General features: G+C 46.3%; 2 protein-coding genes across 6 annotated transcripts in view; one reads left to right on the top strand and one right to left on the bottom strand.

Annotated features, from left to right (window-relative positions):
• LOC126336352 (RING-box protein 2) overlaps window positions 1-27,339 on the bottom strand; it is a 716,604-nt gene that overhangs the window by 598,887 nt on the left and 90,378 nt on the right. For 2 of the 4 annotated variants that reach the window (XR_007564951.1, XR_007564950.1), the window contains exon 1: window positions 5,458-5,997. The exons of the other annotated variants lie outside the window; for them this stretch is intronic. The gene's annotated coding sequence lies outside the window, so the exon portion shown is untranslated. Of the gene's footprint in view, window positions 1-5,457; window positions 5,998-27,339 lie in introns of those variants that run through there. 4 annotated transcript variants of the gene reach the window in all.
• LOC126336351 (facilitated trehalose transporter Tret1-like) overlaps window positions 1-27,339 on the top strand; it is a 201,332-nt gene that overhangs the window by 162,667 nt on the left and 11,326 nt on the right. The window contains exons 1-2 of one of the 2 annotated variants that reach the window (XM_049999938.1): window positions 6,105-6,552; window positions 18,465-18,974. In XM_049999938.1, coding sequence (XP_049855895.1) covers window positions 6,490-6,552; window positions 18,465-18,974 — 573 coding nt within the window. In that variant the 5' untranslated portion in view covers window positions 6,105-6,489. Of the gene's footprint in view, window positions 1-6,104; window positions 6,553-18,464; window positions 18,975-27,339 lie in introns of those variants that run through there. The other variant, XM_049999937.1, reaches the window with a different exon arrangement.

Here is a 27,339-nt window from a genome sequence, read left to right on the forward strand (position 1 = left end):
AGCTGAATGTGAACGTTCGGCAACAGCCAGCTTCACCACTGCAGACAATTGTAAAACTTCTCGATAACACAAAGCATAGTGTCTGTCATTCAGGAGCTAGTTGAAGCAGCATTCTAAGTTTGGTATTCTGTTGAAACACTAAGAAAACATCACCACTTTTTCTCCTGACAACGCTGCCACCATTATTTACCTGCATTATGAGGAGAACCAACGAGCGTGATATTTACGCACAAATTAACGCAATGTGTGTCAGGCGCAAAGTGTGAACTGCGGCGTAGTTATAACACTATCCTCCAGACGTTGTTTTTTAATTTTTTCTATCTTTCAGAGAACTAATCACTTGTCCTCAGCACTAAGCATTATTACACACATAATGACAATTACTGTCGACACCACGGGAATAAGACTCCATCAATTTCTCGTCAAAATGCAACTTTAAATTCAAAAGTTGATAGAAAGTGTGAACAATTAAATTATCTTGACAGATTTTCAGATACGTAGCATTCCCATTAGTATCAAAAGGAGTTGCTAAGCCGTGTAGCAGCAACGTGGCGTTTATGAAAGCCATGCAAAACACTTATCAAAAGGTGAGGGCGGCTAATTACCCCTCCAGAGCAGATGTACACCAAGCTCTAACTCTTACGAGAATCGGCCAAACGCCGGGAGTAATGAGGATAATGGGCAAGGAGAACTACGTCAGCAGTGTGTGATTAAGACGAGAATTTGCGTCTGACGAGAGGCGTGCTAGGGTGATCCGTGCACTTGTGATAACCGGAAGGTTTAGTAGTCAGCGCATCTGCCTAGTAGACGGGAGACTCTGGTTTCAATCCCGGGCCGCCACAAATTTTCAACATGCCCCACTGATTTAAATCAATGCCCTCTGGCACCTAATGTCTTTATTTCATTTATGTCTTGACTTACCAAAAGGGTCAACATCAAATTTCATCCCATCGCTACGCCGCACTCTACCCCCTCGGCTGCGGACTACAAATGACTGAAGCGACTAAACGTGCTAGCAGCACCCCATGATATTCACAGCAATCGCAGCTGCATTACCGTAATGCTCCAAGCGGTAAAAGGCTCATAACTTCATCGATCTCGCCCGCTGTCAACTACTACTGAACACAACAGGAACGATAGTCATCACACAAATTTAACCACAAAATATCGCACGTTTACATTTTTACAGAAAAATCCCTCAATGTGCATTTGTAAGTATGGCTGGAGGAGCGGCTTCTTGCTAGTCTAAGAAGGCAAAATAGGAACGATTTATGACACTGGAATCCAACAGTACGAGATGGAATGGAACATAGGAGCACTTTATAGGCACGTATGATACTTTCCCCTCTTATTTTTTAACAGAGTAATTCCCGCGGTTAATTATCTAACCACGGACTGATGTAGTAGGGCGGAATGTGTGCCAGGGCCGGCAGGGAAACGACATGGGCGACCCTCTATAATGAATTTTTTTACGTCGTTTATTGAACGTAATTATATAATAAACTGAACTACCAAGTGAAAGTGTACAGGCAATGCCAAGTTGGCGAAGACAAATTAAATAAAATTGCTTCCACACAGCTTTCGCAGTGATGTGCAGGACCGGGAAGTATACTTTGAACTGCAGCACTCAAATGAGGCCAAGGTTCGAAGCCCGTCACCACTAAACAAGGAGTAGCCCCACAAAGCCCGTGTCAGAAGGTAGCATTTATCTCGACCATGTCCGTTCTGCAAAATTACCAATTCCAGAGTAGAATACGCTACAAATGAAAAGGCTTTTTTTATGATCCTGATGACGGACAATCACCAATGGATTTGTCCTTGATCAAGTGTGCTCAACCCGTCGATCGTCATGGCTTTAAGAGTCGACCTTTCGAAATCTTTGTCAGATATCTGTTTAAATAAGTTTTTCTGTAAGATACGAGTTTGTTGACTGAGTGTTCCGCATGGTGTTTGTAGGCGGTACATCTGACAACACTGCCTCCGCCTCTTTTGTCTCCATCTGCATTTCACCACCTTTAACGCTCGCGCCAAGCAACAGTCTTTCCACCTGCATGGTGAGGTTACTATTCGCGTTGAGAGCGAGAGTTGTGGGTAGAGCTCTCAGGTTGTGCTGCGGGATCCGCCCCAGTAGGCAACACAGTCCTCCGTTTTCGAGCTTCCACGAAGCAATAAAGTGCACGACGGAGGAAGTAGATCGATTTGAGAATGACATCTTCGTGAAGTCAGGAAACAATGAAGACAGCTTTTGGAAATTAGTGAGTGTAAAAACCTACCCTTACGTTGTATACAGATGGCATTGTGTTATCTTCTTTTTTTTTTTTTTTTTTTTTTTGATCAATTTACGTGAGACACCCTTTTCAACAATGAAAATTGTGAAATCTAAGTGTCGAAAAAATCTGACTGATGCTCATCGTTCAGACTCTGTTAAGTTTGGCTCTCACAAATTAGTCACCAGATATAACAAACTTACCTATGGCATGTAAAGCCAACTATCTCACTAAAATTTTTCAACATTTACGATGGTGTATCTTTCAATTTTTTCACTTGTGAAGAACCTTGAAAATCGAGTAGAACGCAAACAACGTTTAGTGGGCAGAAAATTACCTTTTATGTATTTGGTTTAATTAAAATGGTTAATTTTGGCTACGGTGGTGTTTCGTGTTTAAACAACTGTTAAAAATTAATTCGGTAGATCTCCAAATCGACTAAGCTGTGTGTCGTAGTATCTCAAGCCTAAAGGCCGAGCAGCCTTGGCCTAGACACACCCAACGACGTAACTCACGCCTGCATTCTATCTTAGTAGTGAAGTGTGCCCGTTAGTTGAAAAGTAAATTGGAATAAAACGTTTTTAGGTTAACAGATTAATTTCCCAGACCGGCACTTCAACCCAGTTCCTTCATTTCGAGGATAACTGTCTCACCAAATGGGCTATACAGGTACCATACAAAACCCCAAAGGACATTCGTAGGGCCAGCAACTAACCTTCGCAGGGCTACAATATTTGCGAGTAAATCTCTAATGGCTTGACCACAGCTGCGTCGTATGGATTCTACTTATGGTCCGACAACACTTTAAAGCTTTCATGAACTCATTGCACACTATAGACAGCAATACTCAGAATAGAAGAACGGGATGTTACTATTACATTAAGATGCGTTGCAGGAACACATTCAAATTTGTTTCCCGCTCCAAAGATATACCGCATACAATTCCACGAACTGTATTCATTCACTCCGAATGTCTGAACAATTTTTGACTCAAACTGCTTCCGACTCAATTGACGCTACACTAGTATTTTCACATTAAGAAATCAAACATCACAGACAAAAGTAATAGCACCATAAGAAATTATAGGCTTGCTTTCAAAGTAATACGAAGCAACAAGTAACCTATTTATTTCAACTGTTGTTTCTGATTAACGTCGAAGTGACAGCTATTATACTACACACAGAAGATTAGGCTCTTTGTTGATGGATAGACGAAGCAATACATCACGCCACTCTTAAGCAAACTTTTTTGACATTCGCTGTTTCGTTAAAAGAAATATAGGAAGGAACTAAATTAGAATGGCTGGTTAAGGATTCCAACGCGATATCTTAGCCACTTCAGCACCCCTGGAGCAAATAAGTTATTCGTGGAGAAGGAAGACCCGTTTGCAACCACACAGTCTAGAACAGGACCGCTAGAAAGTTTGGCCAGTGGAGTTGCTACGTAACCTTACTATTTCGCCAATACTTAAAGTGTAAATTGAGTGATTACTTAAAGCCAATTCAGATTTTTAAAAAGTGCTGCGGAAAAGGGGACCTTTTTACGAAGTACAGCGAAATTTTAACATTGTCAGAAGCGTTTGTAATTTTGTGACAGTTACCTTGACAATCGAGTATGACATCATAGGGACTCCTACAGGTTCCGTCAGCACATTCTACATAGTTGGTTAATGTGTTATAACGATAGACAAGTTGTTCGATAAGGTATAAAGCGCGAGGTGTACGTACATCTTTGAAGTGTCAGCTAAAAAAAAAAGTGATCCCTACAACATAAAACATGATTAAGTATCGACTGTTCTCAAAAGCTAAACCTTTTACCAAGACTGACATGGCGTCTCTGTCGACACGAACACGCAGTGTGAAAATCTGCCCAATAGACTGCCACGGATAAAACTTATTAAGTTCGATTCGGCTTCATTATTTGCGAAAAAAATATGCAGATACAGAATTAGCATGGCCTTAAGCAAAATTAAAACACCCTCAGGAAGTTTTGTTTTTCTAACGACTGCCACCTGTCAACACCGTTAACATTACTCTTTTAGGGAGATCGCGATGGAAAAAACGGAGAGAAAGAAAAGAAATGCCACTTACTACTGAAAGTACGACACAGTTTTCTTTTTCCTTTTAGCAATGGGTTACTGCTACAAACCTGTAAGGTATTCAACGAGAAAAATGTGTGTCGCACTTTAGTGTGATACACAGCCTGACCTGTAAGTTTAACTGCAAAGAGGGGTAATTTACGAACGAATATTTGGCGAGACCTGCCAGGCATCGCACGCACGTACGTGGCAAGAAACTGGTTTCTAAAGAGAGGGGGGCAGCAGTCTGCGGCATGGAAGGTTCTAGACGCCGGTCTCGGCCACGGCTGGTGGGTTTCACTCCGATACATGGGATCAATAAGCAGTTATATCTAAACACCCCCCCCCCCCCCCAACACACACACACTCACAAAATAACGTGCGCATATATTTCTTAAAACTTGCCAGTACATGAAAATATTTACTGACGAGTTTGGAGCATGTACACTGATGGCTTACAGGATCGAGAATTATCGGAGAAAGACGCACTGAAAATGTTTTAACGTTGCAATACCAATAAGCAGACGGATAATATACTGCAACATAAATGCAGAGAGAGTCATCTTCGGCAATGGATATTCGTTCCCCAGAGTGTGATGCAAGACAATATGGGATTATTAAATAATGGGGTAATAGATCATTTGACAAATACATTCTCATATACGTTGAAACACACACACACACACACACACACACACACACACACACACACACACACACACACACATTTTCGTAATACTTGTCACGGCGTAACAGCGGCTACATTCCTGATGAGGATTAACAAGTTGTACTGCTTCAACGACAGAAGTCGCGGAAAGAATACTGAAGATTGTTTCATCTCATATTTCGGTGTAAAAGAGGCCGCGAAAGAATTTGTTGTTCTACACCATGGAAATCTCTCTCTCTCTCTCTCTCTCTCTCTCTCTCTCTCTCACACACACACACACACACACACACACACACACACACACACACAAAACTTTATGCAGTCAAAACAGTGACACACTGGCGTTATGTGGCACCAAAACCACGCGAAACGTAACCGTTAATTGCTGAATACTGAGGGGAGAAATCATTAAGTGGTATATAAATCCAGTACTTGGAATACTCACTGTTGGCCACATCCTACACGCGCCATATAAAACTTTGCTACATAGGAGAAACAACGCAACCGACAGTAAACGTCAGGAATAGACGCCACAAAGTTTGCTGTGTACAATACGAGAGTCGGGAAGTGACCGGGAAAAACTGCGGATTGCGTGCAACGGCCAGTCCGTTGACTGCGGGAGAGTACTACGAAACACATCCGCTCCCTGGCACGGTTCTCACCTGAATGACCACAGGTACGGGCACGCGGCGGTGCGCCCGTGGAGGGGGTAGCGGGCTCGCGATTGGCAGAGACCAATCGACGTCACACGGCTTCGCGGGCGGGAGCACCCCGGATCGGCTTCTGCGCGGTCAGTCACATAAGCAAACCCTTACGGGGGTCAATTGTGTGCCTCGGTGGCTCTTGCCCTCGCGAAACCATCGCTGAATCGTGGGTCCTGGGACGCGCCTCTCGGACGCAGCGAGACAATGGACAGAAAGGGGACGCAAAGAAAAAGAAAAAAAAATGCTGGCACGTCGCTAATTGTCCAATCGGCGACGCCGGCTCGTAGACGCCCGCAGTCGGAAGCGGCGGAAGAAGCGAGTGGGGGTGGGGGAGGGGGGAGAGGGAGAGAGAGAGAAGGAGAAGGAAAGGGGAGGGGGAGAGAGAGAGGGAGGCGAGGAGGCGGGGAGGCGGGGAGAGGTGGGGGACCGCGGCTAAAAAACGAGGAGAAAGAGTTGCACCGAAAGGAGTACTATATATAAACACAACCTTACTACCCGACGCAAGTTCGTACTTGGCGGAGTATCTTTGCGCGAAAGAGTGTTACTACCACCAGCAGTGCATTCTTAGCAGCTGTCAGTGAAGAGTCATAGAAGATCGCCAAATAAAACGGTTTTCGTCATTGGGCCATTGATTCAATGTGTTTACCGTGGCAGACAACAGGGGACTACTGTTGTTGACGTATCGGCATCTGTGTGATTATTCTGTCCTCTTTTGATATTGGACCTTGTTTTTTTGAACTTTACTTGTGTCTGGGACTTCATCAACAATCATCATGGAGAGCCTTTATCAGCGCCTATTCACCTCGCCCCGGAAGCAGAGGTTCACGACGTATACGGTGAGTTAGTCTACATTGTGTCCTTACGTAAATATTAAGATTTCAGGCTTTTTTTTTACTGTACTTAATAGTACCGATAGAGTCAAGGCTGTTCCCCTGTACTCTCACCCCTCAATGTCTGCTACGGTATTATTAGAAACAGTAACGACAGCAGTCTAACTCCTCTTTAATCTCAGTCGTCATCTATCAGCATTAAAATAATAATTTATTATGGCACTGTGACAGGCTGTCTTAAAAATATTTCGTGTAAATATTTTTTTTATTCCTGTGCAGTGTCCTCATTGTCATGTCTGGCCACAATCACAATCTGTTACGCAAACAGACACGAAGTCCTGTGGGCGCAAAGTAAGAATAAGGCGTTCCGAAAATTCTAAAACTACTGATGCACACATTCTCCGTAAGCTGGTTCTGTTCATTAGCATGAAATAACTTTCTCGCATCTCGTAAATGGTTGCAAGCTATTATAGCAGTTGTAACTGATTTGCAAAGTGAAACATATGGAACGTTAAGACATTACGTCGATTGCAGCGAGGGATGTAATTGCCACACTCGTATCAATGCTTTGCAATACTATTCAAGAAGCAGGAAGAAATTTAGTTACAAAGCGGTTGTGGAACACGAGGGCCAGGACACAATGGGCCCAAGTTCCGAGGGTTGACTGTCACGTAACGAAATGCCTTCTGGCAGTATTGTGAACTGTCCAGAAATATCAAACTTGTCAAACTCACTGCGTCCTGCTAACGACAGCCATGTAGATGGATTAGTTAAAAAAAATCTTTTTCCGGTTTTCAAAATACAGAATACCTGTCACGTATCGCTAAAAGCTCAAACACTGCGAGAGGCTCGGAGGCATCGGGTTCCTAAGACAGCAGACCGTAAGTGTGTTTGCCTTCTGAAAACACGAATGTCTTACGAGGTTACACACAAGTAAATGGGTGTGTACACACTAGATGAGAGGTGTGTGCGGTTATGCGCTGAATACTCAGCAGCCATGGGAGGAGCATCTATCGCCCTGCGTGCTCGCTCTAGAAAATTCCACGCAGCTGTCAGCCAAAGTGCTGCTCGCGCTACAGCTGAGAGAGTTGCCATGGCGATAAACTACGACAATACACATCAATGTATCAGCATTATCTTTTCCCTCCCATTCTAACGCCCACCTCTAACACAGTTGACTTGTGAATACACAGGTAGAGTAGTGATTCGTAAGAGCAATATGTTAGGCAACACACTTTCCGAATTCTACAGCGTCTTTATCAACTACCGCCATAGCAAGATCGCCACCGCGATCAGCATGGTTAAAAACTAATTGTAGAATGCAGTTAAGATTCTTTTCTTTCCCAATGAAAACTCAGTTACGTACTGATATCGGCGCAATATTTGTTCGCCGGTTCCGAGAGTTTGAACGGAGGCGCTGAGCGACGGCTGCTGGGAGGGCGGTAGCAGCGCTATCTAGTAACGGTTACGTCAACTGGACCAGCAACGCAAGCGCCAGAGCCATCTACCGGGCAATGCCTCACTTGTGGACGGTACTGGATCGGAACGTCGTTTCCGTGGCGGTGCAATTATCTCGAATGCGCTGGAATGAATCTGAAAAGAAGAGCCCATATAATTACGGTAGCATATTCCTGCAGCCCTCTTGAAGAATAAAGCAAATAATAGCATATTCATTAGTGTTCCAGTACCCCGCAAAACTTAAGTCTTTCGTACTTACCTGCAGTACGAAAGCCATGTCTAATTTTATATAATTTTAGAGCAACAATGTATTATCATTGCTTACACTAATGTCTTTAACGAAAGTGAAATTTTCCAACACTGTAGATCAGCACAAACTTGTGATGTCAAACACAAAGTTGTTTCTGCTTCAGTTTACTTTCTCATCAGTTCCAAACTTTAGCACAAACACTTTGCTGCTCTGCGTGGAAAAGCCACAAAAATACTCTTCTTAATATTAAAGAGAAAACTCAACTTTTTGAGCATCTGAAGTAGTTATGAAAATGCACTTGCAGTGACTGCAAGAAGTCACTCTGAAATTCAATGTATAATTCATAGAAACACTTTCAGCAGTTTCCGTAAGTCGGCATCCTGAACATTCTTGCACTGTTATCCTAGTTAGAACTTAGTGGTGAGTCCCACGTGGATTACTCTTTCCACGAACGCAATCAGCCAAACGCAATACTCTTTGAAAAAGTGATGAATCAAGAAGTAATACGAAATGTCGCATTTCGTAAATACCACTTCTGTTTTTAGAATATTAGGGAGGTATTAAATAACGAGGGGAGAGAGAGAGAGAGAGAGAGAGAGAGAGAGAGAGAGAGAGAGAGAGAGAGAGAGAGAGAGATGAAAATACAGTAAAGAAAGATGTGGAAGAATATTATCTACGAAATACCTATGTATTAAGAGGTGTTCTTGACACGCCATGGAAAAGGTACTGAATCAAGAAAGTTCATGAGCAATACTACATCTTCCAGGTGGTTTCCTCGACGAAACATATGTACGCAAGAGTTCAGAAAATTTAACGTTTATAATGACGAATTACTTTATATGATTATTGATGAGAGCTATTATTTATAAGCGTAGGCTTCCGCAGCCATTGTCATAGTAAATAATTTTTTGGGTTTTTGTCCGCGTTGCGAATATGTAAAACTACCGACGTTTCGGTCACTGTTGCAGGTGATCTTTTCCACTTGCAGCAGTTACTGAAATGTCGGTAGTTTTACATACTGAATGTGCGTTCACAAACCCAGAAAAAAGTTATTGACTATAGCTGCTGCTGCTGCTACTACTACAATAGTAGTAGTAGTAGTAGTAGTAGTAGTAGTAGTAGTAATAGTAGTAGTGGGGGTAGTTCAAAGAAAGTGACTTTGACCTGGCAAAATGTATGGTGAAATTAAAAATAACATGACTAAATAATAAAATTTGAGCGTCATCTATCCGCAACTAAAGATTTTTATCGATGAATGGTTCGACTGGACTGAATACTTTACATTCAATGCCCGTGACGTTAACATATGTTGTTCCTGTTTGAACTACACCCGGCCTTTAGTTTAATGCTTCAGTTTGGAAAACGCCACAGCGATGTAAACAAAAAAAGAAAATAGCTTTACTGCTTGGTAGCTGATGTTTAATTTTGTCAAGAGTTGCCATACTGCCAGAAACACAAACTACTTGTCATTCGTTGACAGTATGGTAACAGCCTTAGAAATACAGAACCTTGATAGTCGAAGGAACCAGCTGCACAGGATTCCTTACATCGGGTCGCACAGTTCAGACAGGCCACCCCCGGAAAGGAAGATAAGCAACATGGCGTGCCGGCGTCTTTCTGCTTTAATTAGCTGCGCTCGCCGATCGTCGTCGTCCTCTCCCCGTTAAGCTCGTCAGCTGGCTCCTCGCATGCGGGGAATCCACAGAAGAGGAGGAGAATCGATACTGGCCAAATTAGTCTTGACGCTAATCACGGAGCATCTGCGCGAGACAACAGAGGAAAAGTACCCGCTGCCACTAGACAGACACGTCAACCCCTGCCGGCGTCTGCTTGCCGGGTCGCCTACCGCCCAGGGGCAAGATCGGGCCGTTTGCACTGGACGAGCAGTTAGCTTTCTTTTCTGCCTATTCCCGACGTTACTCAGTCTGTACACTGAGCAAGCAGTAAGGGAAAGAAAAGGAAATGTAAGACAGGAAAAAGATTTCAGAGGGAAGAAATATATTTTGCATTTGCCGACGTCATTGTAATTCTGTCAGAGGCACGAAAGATTTGGAAGAGCAGTTTCATCGCGTGGATAGTGTCTTGAAAAAGAAGTCATAAAATGAACATGAACAAAGACTAACGGCGAACGTCTAATTAATGAGGTTGATCAGTCCTGCCCGTAATCACTCCTTTCCAGAAGAAAAATTTGAGGGGTTGTATAGAGAAACAGCCACGGGACGAGTAGCAGCCACACAACCTGTATTCCGATTTTTGACATCTATAGTTTGAAGTCCAAAGTTGCGTCATCGTCGCTACAAGTATTCTGTGTGGGATGCCGCTAGAACTCTCCGCGGCGACATAAAGTCGCTTTGAAGTCAGTATCTCCTACAAAAGTAACGTAAAAACCTTAAATCAATGTATAATACACACCACCTTAGTGTGTGGGTCTGAGTAAGTTATTTTCTTCGCTAAACGGTTGAAATTTCCCCATCCGGCAAGCAGTCATGCCTCGTCAACTACGTAACTCACTAAAACACTTTTTCTTCTTTGATTATCAAAACAATTCGGTCAATGAAGGACTTTTCCAAGGTTAAGTGTCGAATTGTGTTCTTTATGTATAAGCTTCGGAAGATGGCTTTTTTTGTCAACATTTAAGACTTGACAGGTAAGACATTTCAAGTTTTCGTCTCCTACAAAAATTACGCAAAAATTCTCAAATTCACGTACGGTGTAGACGTGCATAGTGTCTCCCCGACGCACCACTTTCGGCCAGTTTAATCGCATTATAGCGCGAAACCAAACGTTTTTCGAACGTCCTACTGCAACGACTCGCTGATAATTGGCAGGCATAATGCTTTGCGCAGCTGCAGTGGCAATACACTGGTGGACTAGTGGCGGCAGCAATCCCACCGACTAGCTGAAGAGAAATGAGCGAGTTGGCTGCGTCGTTGTTGTTCGGTCGCTTAGAACAAGTCTTTCTATTTGATACCACCTCGGCGACCTGCGCGTCGAGGAAATCATTCGAACAACAGGAACACCCAGTCCCCGAGCGAAGAAAATCAGCTAACCGGCCGGAAATCGAACCCTGGACTCCGTGATCTACAGGCGGCATCGCTTTTTTTTTTTTTTTTTTTTTTTTTTTTTTTTTTTTTTTTTTAAACAAGAGCTGCTGAAACCCTCTAGTTTTCAAAACGTTAAAATTTAAATACGACTACAAGGAAAATGTTTCCCGTGCTGCAGGGGCAAAGATGACTTGCCTTACTTCGCAGCAGTACAAGTTACCTCCGACACGGAGCATTCGCTCACATTTCACGCGGGGTGTCCAGTATTTTGCACCCGCGCCCCTTGGCACGAGTAAGTGAAGGCGCGCGCGGGTAGGTGGCAGCAGTGTCGTGTGACGTAAGGCAGGTCAGCGGGCGGCACGACGCCGGGCAGACTGGCCGGCTGGCGTGTGACGTCACAACCACGCAGCTCCGCCGTGCACGAGAGATGACCCGCTGACCCCGACGCCGATACCGACGGACGTCAGGGATTTTTGGGAAAAACAGCAGATGCGCGCGCGCTCGCGTCATCCCGGATACCGCGCGGCAGAACGAACGATCACAAACTCTACAATAACTGATTGCTTGCACCTCTTGACGAGAAAGGGTGGATAGGGTAATGTTTTCCCCATCAAATACGCTCTACGAATGGCGAATTAACTCATTCCTACAAGACAGAAAACGATCATTTCCAGAGTCACATTTAACAAGAACCCCAAATGCTGCTTGCACCTCGAGTCTGCAGCCAGCATGAATTTTTTTTAAAGTTCATCACTTTCCCCTTGTGTCTATAGAAGTTGCCACGCTACTGTTGCAGTTTCCGAGTTGCGCCCTTGCCAAGCATACATTTTCGGTGTGTGTGTGTGTGTGTGTGTGTGTGTGTGTGTGTGTGTGTGTGTAGTCTTATGGGACTTAACTGCTAAGGTCATCAGTCCATAAACTTACACACTACTTAACCTAAAACACACACACACCCACGCCCACGCCCGAGGGAGGACTCTAACCTCCGCCAGGACCAGTCGCACAGTCCATGACTGAGCGCCTGAGACCGCTCGGCTAATCCCGCACGGCAAATTTTCGGTATACCGCCGGACATCTGGAATTAGAAGTAATTGTATTCTTCTTGGAAGGTATCATTAATGTATTCATGACAATGGTTTAGCTCTCAAAAAAGGAAAGAAAAAGTTCTACAGCTATCAGCCGAAAATGACGCCCTTGAAACAACTTCAAATACGCTGTCTAGTCAGTCTACATACTGTAAAAGCTCCCCGAGTACATGTAAAACTAAATAATTACAAAAAAAAAGTTTACGACAAAACTCTGCCATCTGGTACGGGAATGGATTTACAAGTCGTTCAGGTTTTCATACGGCCAGACACTCCTTCACCAATCCCATGGATGTGTTGTTTTAATATTGTGAGGCAAAGAGGTGTAGAAAAAGACGGTATTGTTTAACGTTTCGCTGACACTGAGATTGTAGGCAGAGGACTCACTTGGTATACTCAAGCTCAGTAAACAACCCAAATCATAATCGCCGCCTCGGTGGATATTTTAATTTCGCTCTTCCTGCATACGAACTTAGCGACTATAGCCCTAGTCAACTTTACTAGTTTACGCATGCACTTCTTGTATACGACGGATGCACTTTTTTGTACAATACGGTAGGAGAAGCGGGCCTATATTTTCCAGATTTCTCACACGAAACAGTTTTATGCCACGTAGCTACACTGACTTACAAAAATTCGTATCAAGTCAACCTTCGACCATAAAAAATTTAAAATATGCATACAACGGGCTTTTATCGATCGAGAACTGTGCGACACAGGGTGAAACGTCATGATTTACGCACGAGCGGCTTGCGAACTGTCTCCTCGCACACAAATCGAATATTTTGATCAGCTGTGAGTCAGCAGGTCACGGTAAGGCTGCCAGGTATTTATAGGGTAATCAGTGGCCACACCGCTATCCACCGTAAATAGACGGGCGGCTACGCACGCACCGCAAGGTCAACACTGAGGAACGGGGGAGGCTTCTCCAGAAAAACAACACTCAGTTGGACCAACCAATACGGACTCGCCTACATGCGTAAGAGCACCTCCTCTAAAGGTTCTATGATCTGCGGCAATCAACCACAGTTCTACTTCCACATGCACGGTCGGCAATATAAGGAGGCGCATTTATCATCAACGCTTTATTTATCCTCTGTGCACGCCTGCTTTTGTACAATTTGTCCACAGTCGCCTTCCATTGTAAACCGCATTATGAAAATGAACGAAAAATGCCGTAATATTCCGTAATTTTACAGAGTGATGAAGGGGAAGACACATTCGACGTTATAAAGCGGAGAAGCTTTGAACTAAACACGTTATATCTGTTTCCTAAGGAAACCGCCCCCCTGTCATTAGATAAGGACTTCTGATCAACGCCATGAGCCTCGCCAGCAGGACACAACCAAACAACCCTTTGACCGTGTCTGTCTCCCTGCCACTGAACAAATATAACTTGTCTCGATTCGGCGAACCTTCTCCGTGGGAAAAACTTCAGTTACTCTACATACGTTCCCTAGAATTAATAACAAGATGTACAATGAACATATTTTTAGTGAACAGTCTCTGAAGTACTAATTCTACAGAGATTTGAGTTTTTCACAGGAAGGACAATTTTATAATACTTAACTGCAAGCAGCAGTGTTATACAGTGTTACCTTCCACGTAATGCCCTTTTCTAATTACATTTTCTTCCCCAAACGTCTTCCAGAGATCTTTCAAACAATAAACTGTTAAGTTACTACACGTGACACACATCACGAAACGCACAATATAATTTACATGCACACTCAGGCTGTTAACATGTGTATTTCAACGATGCCAGCATGAAGCCCTTCACAGCTTTTGAAGCAATACTCTTCATAGCTTTTACTGAGGATAGCACCCACTACAGGAAAGCTACAAAGAGCGATTGAACCCTCATTGCGTAGAGGCTGTAGTTCAAGCTGGAGGTGGTTCTGTGACGTGCCGAGGGTGTTTTTGCAGTAATACGACTTTGTTCCACTCATTCAGGTAAACGTGAAAATGAAACAGGGTGTATACCTCAAGTGTTGCTCTTTCTTATACATCTTCATGACGTGTCCACTGTGGGCACTGCCGTTTTCCAAGACAACACGTGGTCCACTAAATCACCAGATCTTAATACCACAGAAAATGTCATACTCCAGCAAAGGGTGAAACTTAACTGTAAACATGTCCGCAATTTGGTAGTTCTGTGGGATGTAATGATCAATGACTGGCTTGTGCTGAACATGGCATACCTGAAGAAAGTCGATACTGTTCCTGACCGAATCGAAGCGATTACCAGGGCTCGTAAGAGCACAGATATCGATACCGCTACGAGGTATCGAATCTTACCATTGTCCGTCGAGGCTGAACCCAAGGTCTTAGGTGACGTGGTAATACTCATTCAGCTAGGGAATGGTGTGAGCTTTCGGTGCTGCAGAAAAGGCGGGTAGTTAAGTCTCCGAAATCGGCATATGGTAGTGTCTGGGCGCTGTCACCAGGTGGCGCGAATAGGGGTGGAAGTTTGTTTATGGTTAATATGGCCCAAACAAATCAGTATTTTCTTTATGGACTTTCTAATCGACATAGAGACATTTTTTATGAACTCAAACTCCAGATTTACTCATTAGCTGTTTAGTTTCAAGGTATCCTTTTATCATAATACTTTCACTGGTTTATTTGTACTGAAGGGCGAAGCAGTCGATTATTAGCACACCTGCCGTATAGGCACACGGTGATGAAAGTTGTCACAGTGATAAGTACTGGGTGATCAAAAAGTCAGTATAAATTTGAAAACTTAATAATGTAGATAGAGGGGTAAAAATTGACACACATGCTTGGAATGACATGGAGTTTTATTAGAACAAAAAAATCCCATATTGCTAGACGCGTGAATGATCTCTTGCGCGCGTCGTTTGGTCATGATCGTGTGCTCAAACGCCACTTACGTAAAGCTTGGCCTATCAGTTCCCCAGACCTCAGTCCGTGCGGTTATTGGCTTTGGTGTTACCTGAAGTCGCAAGTGTATCGAGATCGACTAACCTCTCTAGGAGTGCTATAAGACAACATCCGACGCCAATGCCTCACCATGACTCCGAACATGCTTTACAGTGCTTTCACAACATTATTCCTCGACTACAGCTATAGTTGAGGAATGATGGTGGACATACTGAGCATTTCCTGTAAAGATCATCATCTTTGCTTTGTCTTACTCTGTTATGCTAATTATTGCTTTTTTGATCAGATGATGCGTCATCTGTCAGACATTTTTTGAACTTTTGTATATTTTTGGTTCTAATAAAACCCCCTGTCATTCCAAGCACGTGTGTCAATTTGTACCTCTCTATCTACATTATTCCGTGATTTATTCAGTTTTCAAATTTATACTGACTTTTTGATCACCCAGTATACCTCGGGAGTGGGCTTTCCAGAGATGCTGTATACAAATATACCGATGTCGAATCAACGCGACAGCAAACAGACCGAGCAAATGAACAGTTTAATAAAATCGATCAAAAGACCAGTCAACTTGTTGGCTGGATACTTGGCCTTAAGTCACCTGAGGTGTGTCTATCACATTTTTTTTCGGACCGCCACAGGATGACATCTGTCACTTTCCGGCCACGTGCTCCTCTCGTAGTTGCCTTGTGCGTCATCTAGAACCTGTCGAAACTGGCAGCAACAGTGCTGCAGGGGTAAACAAGCGTCACTGCGATCACGCACCCTCCATGCGGCGGCCTCGGCCATTCCAGTAGGCGAGCAAAGATTACGGCCGTCCGCGGAAATGTATCCCTGAAATCACGCCCCCCGCCTGACGTCCTCACACACGCCAACAGGTTGCAATAACGCAAACGCGCCTCCCTCTCCTCCCCCCTCCTCAAATTTCGCGCCGTTTACAAATCTCGAAGACAAAGTTACTCACGACAGTCGATAACTGCAAGGGAAAGCCTAGAGAACACCAAAAAAAAAAGAACAAGTGCCAAGTGTTTACGCACATCTGAGGAGGCCGGTAGGAGGTCTCCGGGGTTAGGCGATAAGCCAGCGGGTACAAGAAGGGCCCCGAGGCGCCCGGGTCTGCACTAGCAGCTGAGACAGCGAACGCACCGCACACCACGCCACGCTACCACTACAGCGCCGCGGCGAGCGTCTAGTCGCGCCCGCAACCGCCCTCTAGCAACATTGATTGCAGGTAACGTCCCTCTGTGCATCTCTTTCTCTGTTTCGCCATCTCTTTGATTCGGAAACGTGAAGCGCGAAGCCAGATTTCTAGGCACAGTACGACAAGTTATGTTCACTGTAGACGAATTGCAACTGTGAATTAAATTGACCAGTAATGAAGATGTGAAATGCTACCTGTGGCTTTTGAGTTTTATACGATTTATTGCAGCCTTAACTAATTTCCGAGACATTGCAGGCCCTCAGATTGAGGTGTTACAGCAACATTAATTCTCGAACCATGTGCGGCTAAGGACTAAGATCGTGCTGATTGCACTGCCTGGGGATATCCATAACAACCTGATTCCAGTACTGCACACTTTGCCAGCTCACACACACACACACACACACACACACACACACACACACACACTATTTAGATGCATTTAGATTCACAGAAAGCAAACACACTATTTTGTGTGTGTGTGTGTGTGTGTGTGTGTGTGTGTGTGTGTGTGTGTGTGTGTGTGTGTGTGTTGTAAGCTGGCGAAACGTACGGTACAGCAATGAATGGCCGTACGGGCGGGTCTAGGCGCTGCAGTCTGGAACCGAGCGACCGCTACGGTCGCAGGTTCGAATCCTGCCTCGGGCATGGACGTGTGTGATGTCCTTAGGTTAGTTAGGTTTAAGTAGTTCTAAGTTCTAGGCGACTGATGACCTCACAAGTTAAGTCGCATAGTGCTCAGAGCCATTTGAGGCAACCATAACAGGGGGCATCGGCTTGCAGAGCAAGAATGCTGTTAATTAGGATTCCTGCTTTTGTAACTAGCGAATACGTTTCGCTATTCTGCTATGCCATTCTGTTTAAAATGGAGGTTGGTACGCTTACCTACGCACACATTTCGTTCTTTGCAAACCGTGCAGTACAGAAAAATGAAGCATGTTGAAAGTAGCATACATGACGTCAATACGAGGCTGGAAACTATCGCAGATAAAAATAGGCAATTAATCAACAAGAACTTGCGTCACAAACTTCAAACCCTTGTCTGCCCGCTGGCCACGCGACGACCTTATGACACCATTACGTCCGTGATGGCGATATAAGCAGCGGACTAGCGCACAAACAAGGTCTTCTAGAACGGTCGGGGTTGAATATCGACAGATAAGGCACGACGAACAATTCCGTCAGCGTGATGAAAACATTACTCGTACATTTCGGCTACAGTTCACACAAGCGGTCACACACGATAATTACCGGTCCCCCTGTATTAGCAAGTCATCAGATGATTCGGATACCTTACCTAATAATCTTCACTTCGTCTTGACAACTGTGCTGTTTCTTACAAGTACAGAAATACTGTAGTGATACCGTCTTGTAGATATTCGCTTTGTGAACGTAGATCTTCGCAGCGACTTAGATAAATACTTCACGGATATCAAGTAACTTGCCTCATCACATTTTTATGAGATTCTAAGCTTTCGAAGATTTCTTCCGTCTTCATCCTTAGGAGTAATCTGCAGGCTGTGTGGTACTTTATTTAGTTGGTCTGATTTTTGTCCTGGAGACGTCGCGGAGCCACAGAACTTCGATGACAAAATGCGGCTAAGTAAATAAAACACAATACGGAGTCCAGGTTATTCCCAGCGATGAAGACGGAGCAAGTCGTTGGAAGCGACTCAACAGGACCAGCCATACCTCTAAGGATGTCCAACTAGTATTGGACGAAACGTCAAGAATAGAAGTATTCCATGGACCACAGCCATATAACCCGGAAGAATTATCAACCACAGTACCATCCGGTAGTGAAAGCCTTCATTGTATGATATGCAGTTTGTCTGCCGTGGCAGGAAGAAAGTGATTGATTGTCGCGCAAAGGTGTCTACAGGTACGACGCCTCCAGTGACGCAGCCGGTGGGAGCCAAAGTGTCGTAAACGTTTGCTGAATCGCCTCGCCACTAACGGGTCCCGTCTTGTTTCAGAGCTCATCCGAGGCGCTCCTGAAGCGCGGCGGCAGCCCACCATCGACGGCGGCTTCATCGCGGCTGACCGTACTTACCAACTCTGGCATCAGCATCGTGTCGCTCGACCAGCGCCAGAAGAAGAACCAGCGCCCCAACCAGCACGAACTGCAGCAGCTGACGCAACAACAGCAGCAGCAGCAGCAGCAAGATCAGCTACAGCAGCAGCAGCAGCAGCAGCAAGAGCAAGAACAGCAGCAGCTGGAGCTCCAGCAGCAACAGGAACGCAAACGGCAACAGTACAAGGACGAGAGCATGGCGACCCAGAGGGAACTGAACCTGCTGCTGGCGGCCGAACTGGCGCCAGTGGCGTCGCAGGAGGACAAGAAGCTGGCGGCGTCGCAGGAGGCGCACGTGATCGCGTGCAGCCGACTGTCTGGCCTTTCGGGGCTGGTCGACACCAAGCAGATCGACACGGTCGAGGATGGTGACGTCCCCGCGAGGGTGGGCCGCGGGCGCCTCTGGACACAGGTAGGCGAGGCGCAGCCTTCCCCACCAGTCGCCACACGCTGGTCAGTCTCTAGGTTGAGCGTACTGTTCCACTGGTGACCGATGATCTATGCTCTCAGTTTGTCTGAGACACCAATGTCCCAGAAACAAAATGGTCGCAACCCCACAGTTCGACCAATCTTTTCAGGAAAGTTTCCGTTGGTCATCAGGCGAATGCCGGGACCGGAAATGCTCTCCCAAACATTCCCAGTTGGGATTCCATCTGCCTCAATCCCAGCTAGATAGGACATTTGGATAAAAAGGACGAATAAATTTCTTTATTTCCGTCTATGATCACAAAATGTTACGTCCTCAGACAACTGGTTTCGGTCAGCAATGACTATCTTCAGATCTGTTTTAAATTCACGTCCTAATATAATTGAGCTGACTGTGTATTTATCTTTTGACGATGCCCCTATGGCGCTGCTCGATTCGCTACCATGTCCTACAACAGCTGCCCTGCTATCACGACGTGGCAATGTAAAAAAAAGTTTAATTTAAATAATCTCTTGATTGCATTAGGCAAATATTTTACAGTTAACTGGTTACGATTCTAAGGAGACTTCATCAGAAATAACAACCTTGTTACCGAAGTAACTCCAGTGGACTTTACCAATTTAAGACAGACCAGCGTGTCGTTCGATTACATGCAGCAGGTTATGTACCATACCGTGGTGTGTGTGTGTGTGTGTGTGTGTGTGTGTGTGTGTGTGTGTGTTTTCATAAGTGAACGACCCCAGGCAGAAGTGAACGACCCCAGCTTCTATGATTATTTCTAATAGTTTCACTGCAATAGCAACACAATATGACAAGTTTTAAGGGTTGACTGCTGTGGCATCAGCGTGCGGTTACACCAATATTACCGCCCCCTCCCCTGAGCACGAAGACTGTTTCGTGACATAAGGTTCAGATAATTATCAGAGACTGATATGGTTGGTAAACTATCAGATAACTCCTCCAAGAGCGGACAGGTTGTTTTCCACTTTTATGTCATCGCTTCATGTGACTTTTGCTTCTGACCAATGTGTGTGAGAAATTGCATATCTCAAAGTGGTTGGGATTACAACTTTATTGTCGGACATTCGGCTTTGCCTTTATGCTCCGTATGAAGAAAAGCGTGCACGGCACATTCGACAGGCCCAAATCGAAAAAAGCTGAGTGGTGGAGGTGAAGACTACGTTCAAGACAGAGTGTTTCCACCGGGATTCGATCACGCGACCTTTCGGTTTCCACACACGCATTTCTCCCCTAGACTGCCAGGACCGACCATTTAGGATGCGCACAGAAAATATTCGTAAAATGATGGAGAAGATCGTGGAGAAGCTGAGAGGCTTATTTGAACGCCTTGACCTAGAAAAGCTCTCGCCCTAAAATGCGAGCGATAGGGCAGTGGGGGATCATGTGTTCAGAGGTACGGCCGAGACAGCGTGCGGCCGTGACAATGGCCTCGGGTCGTTGCTCGGCGACGGCGATCGGCTGGAGGTGGACGGTCGACGGAGGACGACGCGAATGACGACCGCCGCCGGACGCCCCGCCGCCCCCGGCCATGACGGAAGCTCCGACCCCGCCGGCTGAGGGTCCGCCGCCGTGGCCGGACTTGAGGGTCACACCCCGGTCCTCACCATCCGCGCTCTCCGGCCTCTTCCGCACCTCACCGGACGGCACGCGCGTCGTTGACTTGCCCACCGTAGGGTAAAATTCTCATTTTGCGCCTTACTTACACCGACGGAAGTGCGAAGTGTTACACCGTCAAGCATCAGTCCGATATTTGTCGAACTCTGTCGAGAAGTTCGTCGCGTTACTTCGGAACCGATGTCCGTAATCAACATCAGGTGTTATCCTAAAGACACGAATACACTCTTGCACTAGTTGTAGCCGACATCCTCCGAGTGTCGTCTTCAGGATGCCACTCCTGCACCACGTGCTGTGTAAGTTCATGAATTGCCAGTGGACACATCCTTACCTTCCCGTTGCTGACATTTTAAAACCAAAGCATAGGGAAGGTCAAACAAAGGGACGTGTATTACTCAAGGCGTTTGTGGCGTGAGCTGCTGAAATACATCATTTAGTTCATTGGCCAAGAAGGGTTTGTCAACGAGGGTTTTCCTAATCACGTATGTTGTCATATCCAGTACATTTCTACACCATGACTGAAGCGCTGCGGAGGTGTGGCTGTCAAAAACAGGTACCATGTGTAAGAAAAATGTCAAATTACTGCTTTGAGTCGCAATGTTCCCATCCGCCTATTCGCCAGATCCAGTCGTACAGAATGACGGTCTTGTAGTGGTGCACTTCTTATAGGGGGACCCCTGTATTCAGCTCTGCCCCACTGTTGCCATGGGTCCATCTCATACAACCGGTTCTACAGTAATTGTACTGCAGCAGTTGATGTGTCGGTACGATACTCCCGTGTCTCTCAAGTCAATGACTCGACCTTTTTCGAAGTCAGAAAGATAGCAATAAGCTGCATGTTCTTTGGGCATGAAAAATTCTAGCCATCATATGCTCACACCATGTTTCATCCGGAGTTATGAATTCTTCAGTACTGAAAAAGCGCTCGCGTAAGGATGAAATTTTAATCACCATATCCCACAGGCATGGAATTGCTGGAGTAAGTTTGGTGTTCATGGTATAACACTTTCCATTTCCGTCAGTGTAATTAGCTCCAATAATACGATAACAAGTCTAGTTGCAGAGATCTTGAGCACTAAAAATATGCAACACATAACTGTGTCGCTAATCCGAAGTAAAATATTCGCGCTTGCTGTCTTCATTCCACTACAGCAGACACTACAGCTCACTTTGCGAACTGAAACTGTGCAGTTGGAATGATGGTGCCTCAAATTCCCGATCTCTTAACACTTATCGCCCCCACTGGGTTACTTTCACGACAGCACTAATGTACTACCACCTCTAGCCAAAACGGTTCAGCAACTGGAATGCAGTGTCTTTGCCTCCATCACAGCCTGCTGGGGTATCCAAAGAAAAGTATGCTTCTCGAATTAAACTACATTAAAAGTTCCGTTCTGTCACAAACGATCAGTGAGGCAAATATCTCTCTCTCTCTCTCTCTCTCTCTCTCTCTCTCTCTCTCTCTCTCTCTCTCTCTCTCTCTCTCTCACACACACACACACACACACACACACACACACACACACAGTGCTTTATGGGCGGTGGACCAAGAGAAAAGCGGTAAACACGCGCTGTCTGCTCGAAGTCACGTTGCCAGTCGCTGTAAACAGGCGTCGTAAGCAGTCGCCGATGCTCCGTGACGAAGACTGACACGGTCGCAGATTTCGCGACCGCCTTGGGGGTCAATCGTTGGCCGCGCCTTCGGAGCCACGCCCACTTAAGAGGCGGGAGGCACTGATTGGAGGAGAATTCAACTGCGCCGCAGACCGCTGTCGCAACGGGACAGTTACCCCTAGCAATTTAACTGTCCCCTCTTGTCCAGTAGCGGAGCATCTTGTGCCAGCCAACTCGCGCACCAAACATTCGACTAGTGTGATACCGGGAGCCTGACAGCGAACGAAAAGAAGTAAGACTTCCCTAGCACCAGTACTACCAGTTCATTTATGGGCAAATGTCCCTAAACCATTTCTTTGAATGACCTCTCCTTGTTGCTTAAGCTTTTTGACCTTTCCTGTTGAATCAGTGGCTGCGTGTATAAAAATTCTGACGATTTTTATGTTAGTAATAAATTTGGCTCTTTCTGCAGAGATTCTTAAATGTGCCCGACTGGAAATCTGTTCCAACAGATCGATTTGCATTTCTGATAGATTTTCAGAGAGTTCAGAAAAGTCGTCTACAAATGTCAGACAGTTTACTTCGACACATCCTTTCGTCCTAGTTTTATTCGTGATACTAGGTATTCTTTTACTTTTTCATTCCAGAGTATACCGTTATGTCTATTTTAGTAGATCTAGGCAGACTAGACTACACTGGTGCTACCAGCAGATCGTTCCGTGTTAGTTCGGGTGATAGGAGTGGTTAGGACATTGTAGCAGTACCCGATGCTTAGGGGTGTCAGGGGCGTACCAGAATTGCCCGGTTTGCGGAGGAATATGCCGCATTGCTATCAACGGCGTATGTATCAACTGCCCGCAAATGAAACCTGTCGCTCCGTGTCTTTCGTCGCCACTGTCGTTTTACGGCTTTCTATCTCTCCAGCAGGTGTCAGCGTAGTGGAGAACAGAACAGCAGGTAGAATTCAGTGGAACGCCTCTTTTGTCAACATTTTCGGCGAAATGTTGTGACGCCCGCAAAGAAACAGGGGAGTCGGGCAGCTTTTAGAGCGCTATACAGGAACCCGCACGGCGTCTGGTGTTGACGTAGGGGTATCTCGACCCGGGGCACGCGAGCGGCGACCACAATGGGGACCGGAAGACTGCGCGACAATGGATGAGCTCGCCTCTGAATGGCGACAGGCAGCAGGAAGCTTAGAGCGCAGTGCGTCAACAACGATTGGCGTGACAATGGCCAGCTGCGCGACAGGTCTGCTCCTCTGGCAGCCCGTCGTTGTGCTCCTGACTAACACCTGTCTGTTGCAATCGCCGGAACTAGCGTCTCCCCCCACCTCTCCTCTCCCTCCCACACACGCTGTTCGCTTAGGCATAGCCGGTTACTGAATTCGGTGTCTTCTATGCCTCGTGCACTAAATTCGCTGTTGAACCTCCAGATGTCAAATCCCCCATCGCCAGAGAGACTGCCATCTCTCATACTACACGGTTCCCTCTACTACATCTCATCGTATCTAGCATCAGCACTTTCCCATCAGAAACAAGAAATTTGCTTCACTTTTTGAATAATCACATCAGACAATTAATAGTTTTGTGAGAGGGAGTTTTATAACCCCTTAACAAAGTATATACAACTGGTTCTGTTCTGATGTGTGATTATTGACCACATTCGAAAAACAACATACCACTCCGGTATCCCAATTCTAAACTTTTTGCTTTTCTTTGAGATCGTGTGCACTGGCCACAGCACACACAATTTCGAAACTTCACATACTTTTAACTAGGGGAAAAATTGCACGATCGGGATCTCTCAGCCATCTCAAGTGAAGACAGAAGCTGTTCCTCTGACGTCACTCCAGATTCGTTATCCAACTGGGTTAGTGTCTCTCTCTCTCTCTCTGTGGAAATCTTCCGGGACGGAGCGGAGGAAGACACTATATAGTACCTGGAACAGGCTCACACGGCCTACTTTGGCTGATGCGCCGTCTCTATCACGACCGAACTGCCGTTCGGCAACACAAGAGCGGAAGGCGAAAGGCTCGTCGAACGTGGCACACGAGTCCTTCCTGGGCCGTCTTCCGGTGTGGCGACTGGCGTGGGTAGAGGTGAACGCGCCGCCGTAACCGTTAAAAATGCTAATGCAGTTTTTTCGGCCGAACGGCACTAGAAGTAGGAAGGTCTGGGCAGAAAAGCAGGCTCTAACCCCCCCTCCCCCTCTCTCTCTCTCTCTCTCTCTCTCTGGTGACCGGACCCTGTGATATACCGGTACACGGCCTTCCGTGCGTGGCAGCGCGCATGTGCGATGCAGGCGACCCTTCGCCGCCAAGGTGGTCGCGCCTGTCACGCGGCGAATAGCAAAGCGCTACTCGAGGCCCTTTGGTGGTCACCGTTCGTAGAACACCCTCAACTTCCCGTACTGCGGGGCGCATTGAACGAAGGGCGCGGGTTTTTAGCCAAGATAAGGTGTTGCAGCGCTGCTGCTCAAGCGCAATTCAGTCATATCCCTTACTTCACCCATGTGTCCGGCCGCATTTCGCACTTTATCTTCAACTGGCACAATAAAATCCATATTTTCGTCAATGCAATGCTTTTATCGACTGTATTCTGTATAGGCTGAGGTGACAAAAGTAATAGGATACCGATAGGCATATATACAAATGGCGGTAGTATCACGTACACAAGGTGCCATTGTTTGTACTCACGAGATTCACGTGAAACATTTTCCGAGTTGATATGGCCGCACGGCGGGATTAACAACTTTAACTGCGGTGTGGTAGTTGGAGCTAGACGCATGGGACATTCCATTTCAGAAATCGTCACGGAACTCAATATTCCGAGTTCCACAGTCTCAAGAGTGTGCAGAGAATATCAAATTTCACGCATTAACTCTCATCTAGGAACGAGAGCAGCAACGTTTGCGTAGTTGCCAGTGCTGACAGACAAGCAACACTGCGTGAAACAACCTCAGAAAACAATGTGGGGCATGCGACGAAGGTATCCGTTTACAAAAATGTGTTCAAATGTGTGTGAATTCTTATGGGACTTAACTGCTATGGTCATCAGTCCCTAAGCTTACACACTACTTAACCTAAATTATCCTAAGGATAATTCTCATCCCCGAGGGAGCACTCGAACCTCCACCAGGACCAGCCGCATAGTCCATGACTGCAGCGCCTGAGACCGCTCGGCTAATTCCGCGCGGCCGTACCCTTTTCCGTTAGGATTGCAGCGAAATTAGGAGTTAATGGGCTGCGGCAGCAACCGACCGATGCAAGAGATTTTTTCTAACATCACGACATCGCCTGCAGCACCCTTCCTGGGCTCCTAGCCTTATCGATTGGACACTAGGCATCTGGGAAACCGTGGCCTAGTCAGACGAGACCCGATTACAGTTGGTAAGAGCTGATGCTTCGGTTCGAGTGTGGCGCGGGCCCCACGAAGCCATGGACCCAAGCTGTCAACAAGGCAGTTTGCAAGCTTCTGGCCGTTCCACCATGGTGTGGACTGTGTTTACATGAAATGGACTGGGTCCTCTCGCCCAGCTGAACCGACCATTGACTGGAAATGGTCATGTTTTGCTACTTCGAGACCATTTGCAGCCAAACAATTTTTATGGACGGCAATGTGCCATGTCGCCGAGCCAAAATTGTTGGCGACTGCCTGGAAGAACATTCTGGACAATTTGAGCGGATGATTTGGCCACCAAGGTCGCCCGACACGAGGGGCATAGTCGGGAGGTCACTTTGGGCACATCATCCTGCACCGGTAACATTTTTGCAATTGTGGACTGTTACAGTGGCAGCGTGGCTCAGTATTTTTGCAGGGGGTCTTCCAACGACTTGTCGAGTCCATGCGACATCTAGTTGCTGCACTATGCCGTGTAAATGGAGGTCCGACACGTTATTAGGAGGTACCCCATGATTTTTGTCACCTCAGTGGAACGACAAAAGGGCATGGTAGCCTGAGGCGTCACAGCTATCATTACAAAATTTCGAGAAATGATGAAAAAGCAGAGAGAGACTAGGAGGGGACACAAGAGGAACTGTAGATGGGAGGGAGGAGGAGAAGCTCCCGTTCTGATTGATAGGGGGTGGGGCGAAGGGGGGGGGGGCGGTGACGTAGTCACGAGACGACGCAACGGGGCAATTGAAATAAACGCGCTCGGACAAAAGGGCGTCACAATTGGACAGCAAAGTAGCCTGGCTGTGGGCACGTCGCGGCGACGTCGAAGTCGACGTCGGCAATGATTGGAGGGGAAAGAGGGGAGGGGGAGCGCACGGGTCAGGAAGGAAGAAAGGAGGGAGGGAGGAAGGACAGGACGCGAGGAGCGATACGATGCGATGCGTGCGTCTGAAACAAAAGCGGCGGCACGCAAGGTGAGCCGAGTTAAGCGGGGACGGCGGTAATATAAGTGTGGCCCGGGCGGCGGCCGACCCTCAGTGCGTCTCGCGACTCAGCCGCTCACCGCCCGTTGCTGCGAACTCACTTGCGCGAGTGCTGCGGGAACGCGTCCGACGACCCCGCCTGGGACAGTGCGTGTGCTCCTCGGGAGCCGGCGAGCGGCCCTATCGTCTCCGGGGAACAGCCGACAACGAACGACGCGCCAAGATGGTCAAGATGCTGATGCGGGCCGACACGCACATTAACATTAATGTGCCGCAGACCGGCCCGAAACCGAAGTGCACCTGGTCACAGGTAGACGCCGCCACCCGTTTACTCTGCATGAATCCACCCTCAGTATGTGCGATTATACACCGATCTACGGTAGACTTTGGAATAGATCACTCAAGACACTGGCGTAAAATTCGCTTTTAAATGTTCAGGACTAGTGCATTGGGGATATGAAGTTAAGTGTCCGATAATTTGAGGTAACACCTGATTTCTCTAGGTATTCTGGACTAATATCTCATGCTATACTCTCACTCACTGCCCAGCCTTATACCAGCTGGTTCCCAACTGGGAATAATTAGAAGGGAATTGCCTTAAAATCGTGGGAAACCCCCCGAAAACCTTGGTTAGAAACGGATGTCATGATGACTATTTTCAATTTAACTGTGGGACTATACGTTACAGAGACCCAGTAAGGAAGCTTAGTGGATGTGTAAGTA

Source organism: Schistocerca gregaria, chromosome 2 (genome assembly GCF_023897955.1).
Source record: "Schistocerca gregaria isolate iqSchGreg1 chromosome 2, iqSchGreg1.2, whole genome shotgun sequence".
NCBI classification, from domain to species: domain Eukaryota; kingdom Metazoa; phylum Arthropoda; class Insecta; order Orthoptera; family Acrididae; genus Schistocerca; species Schistocerca gregaria.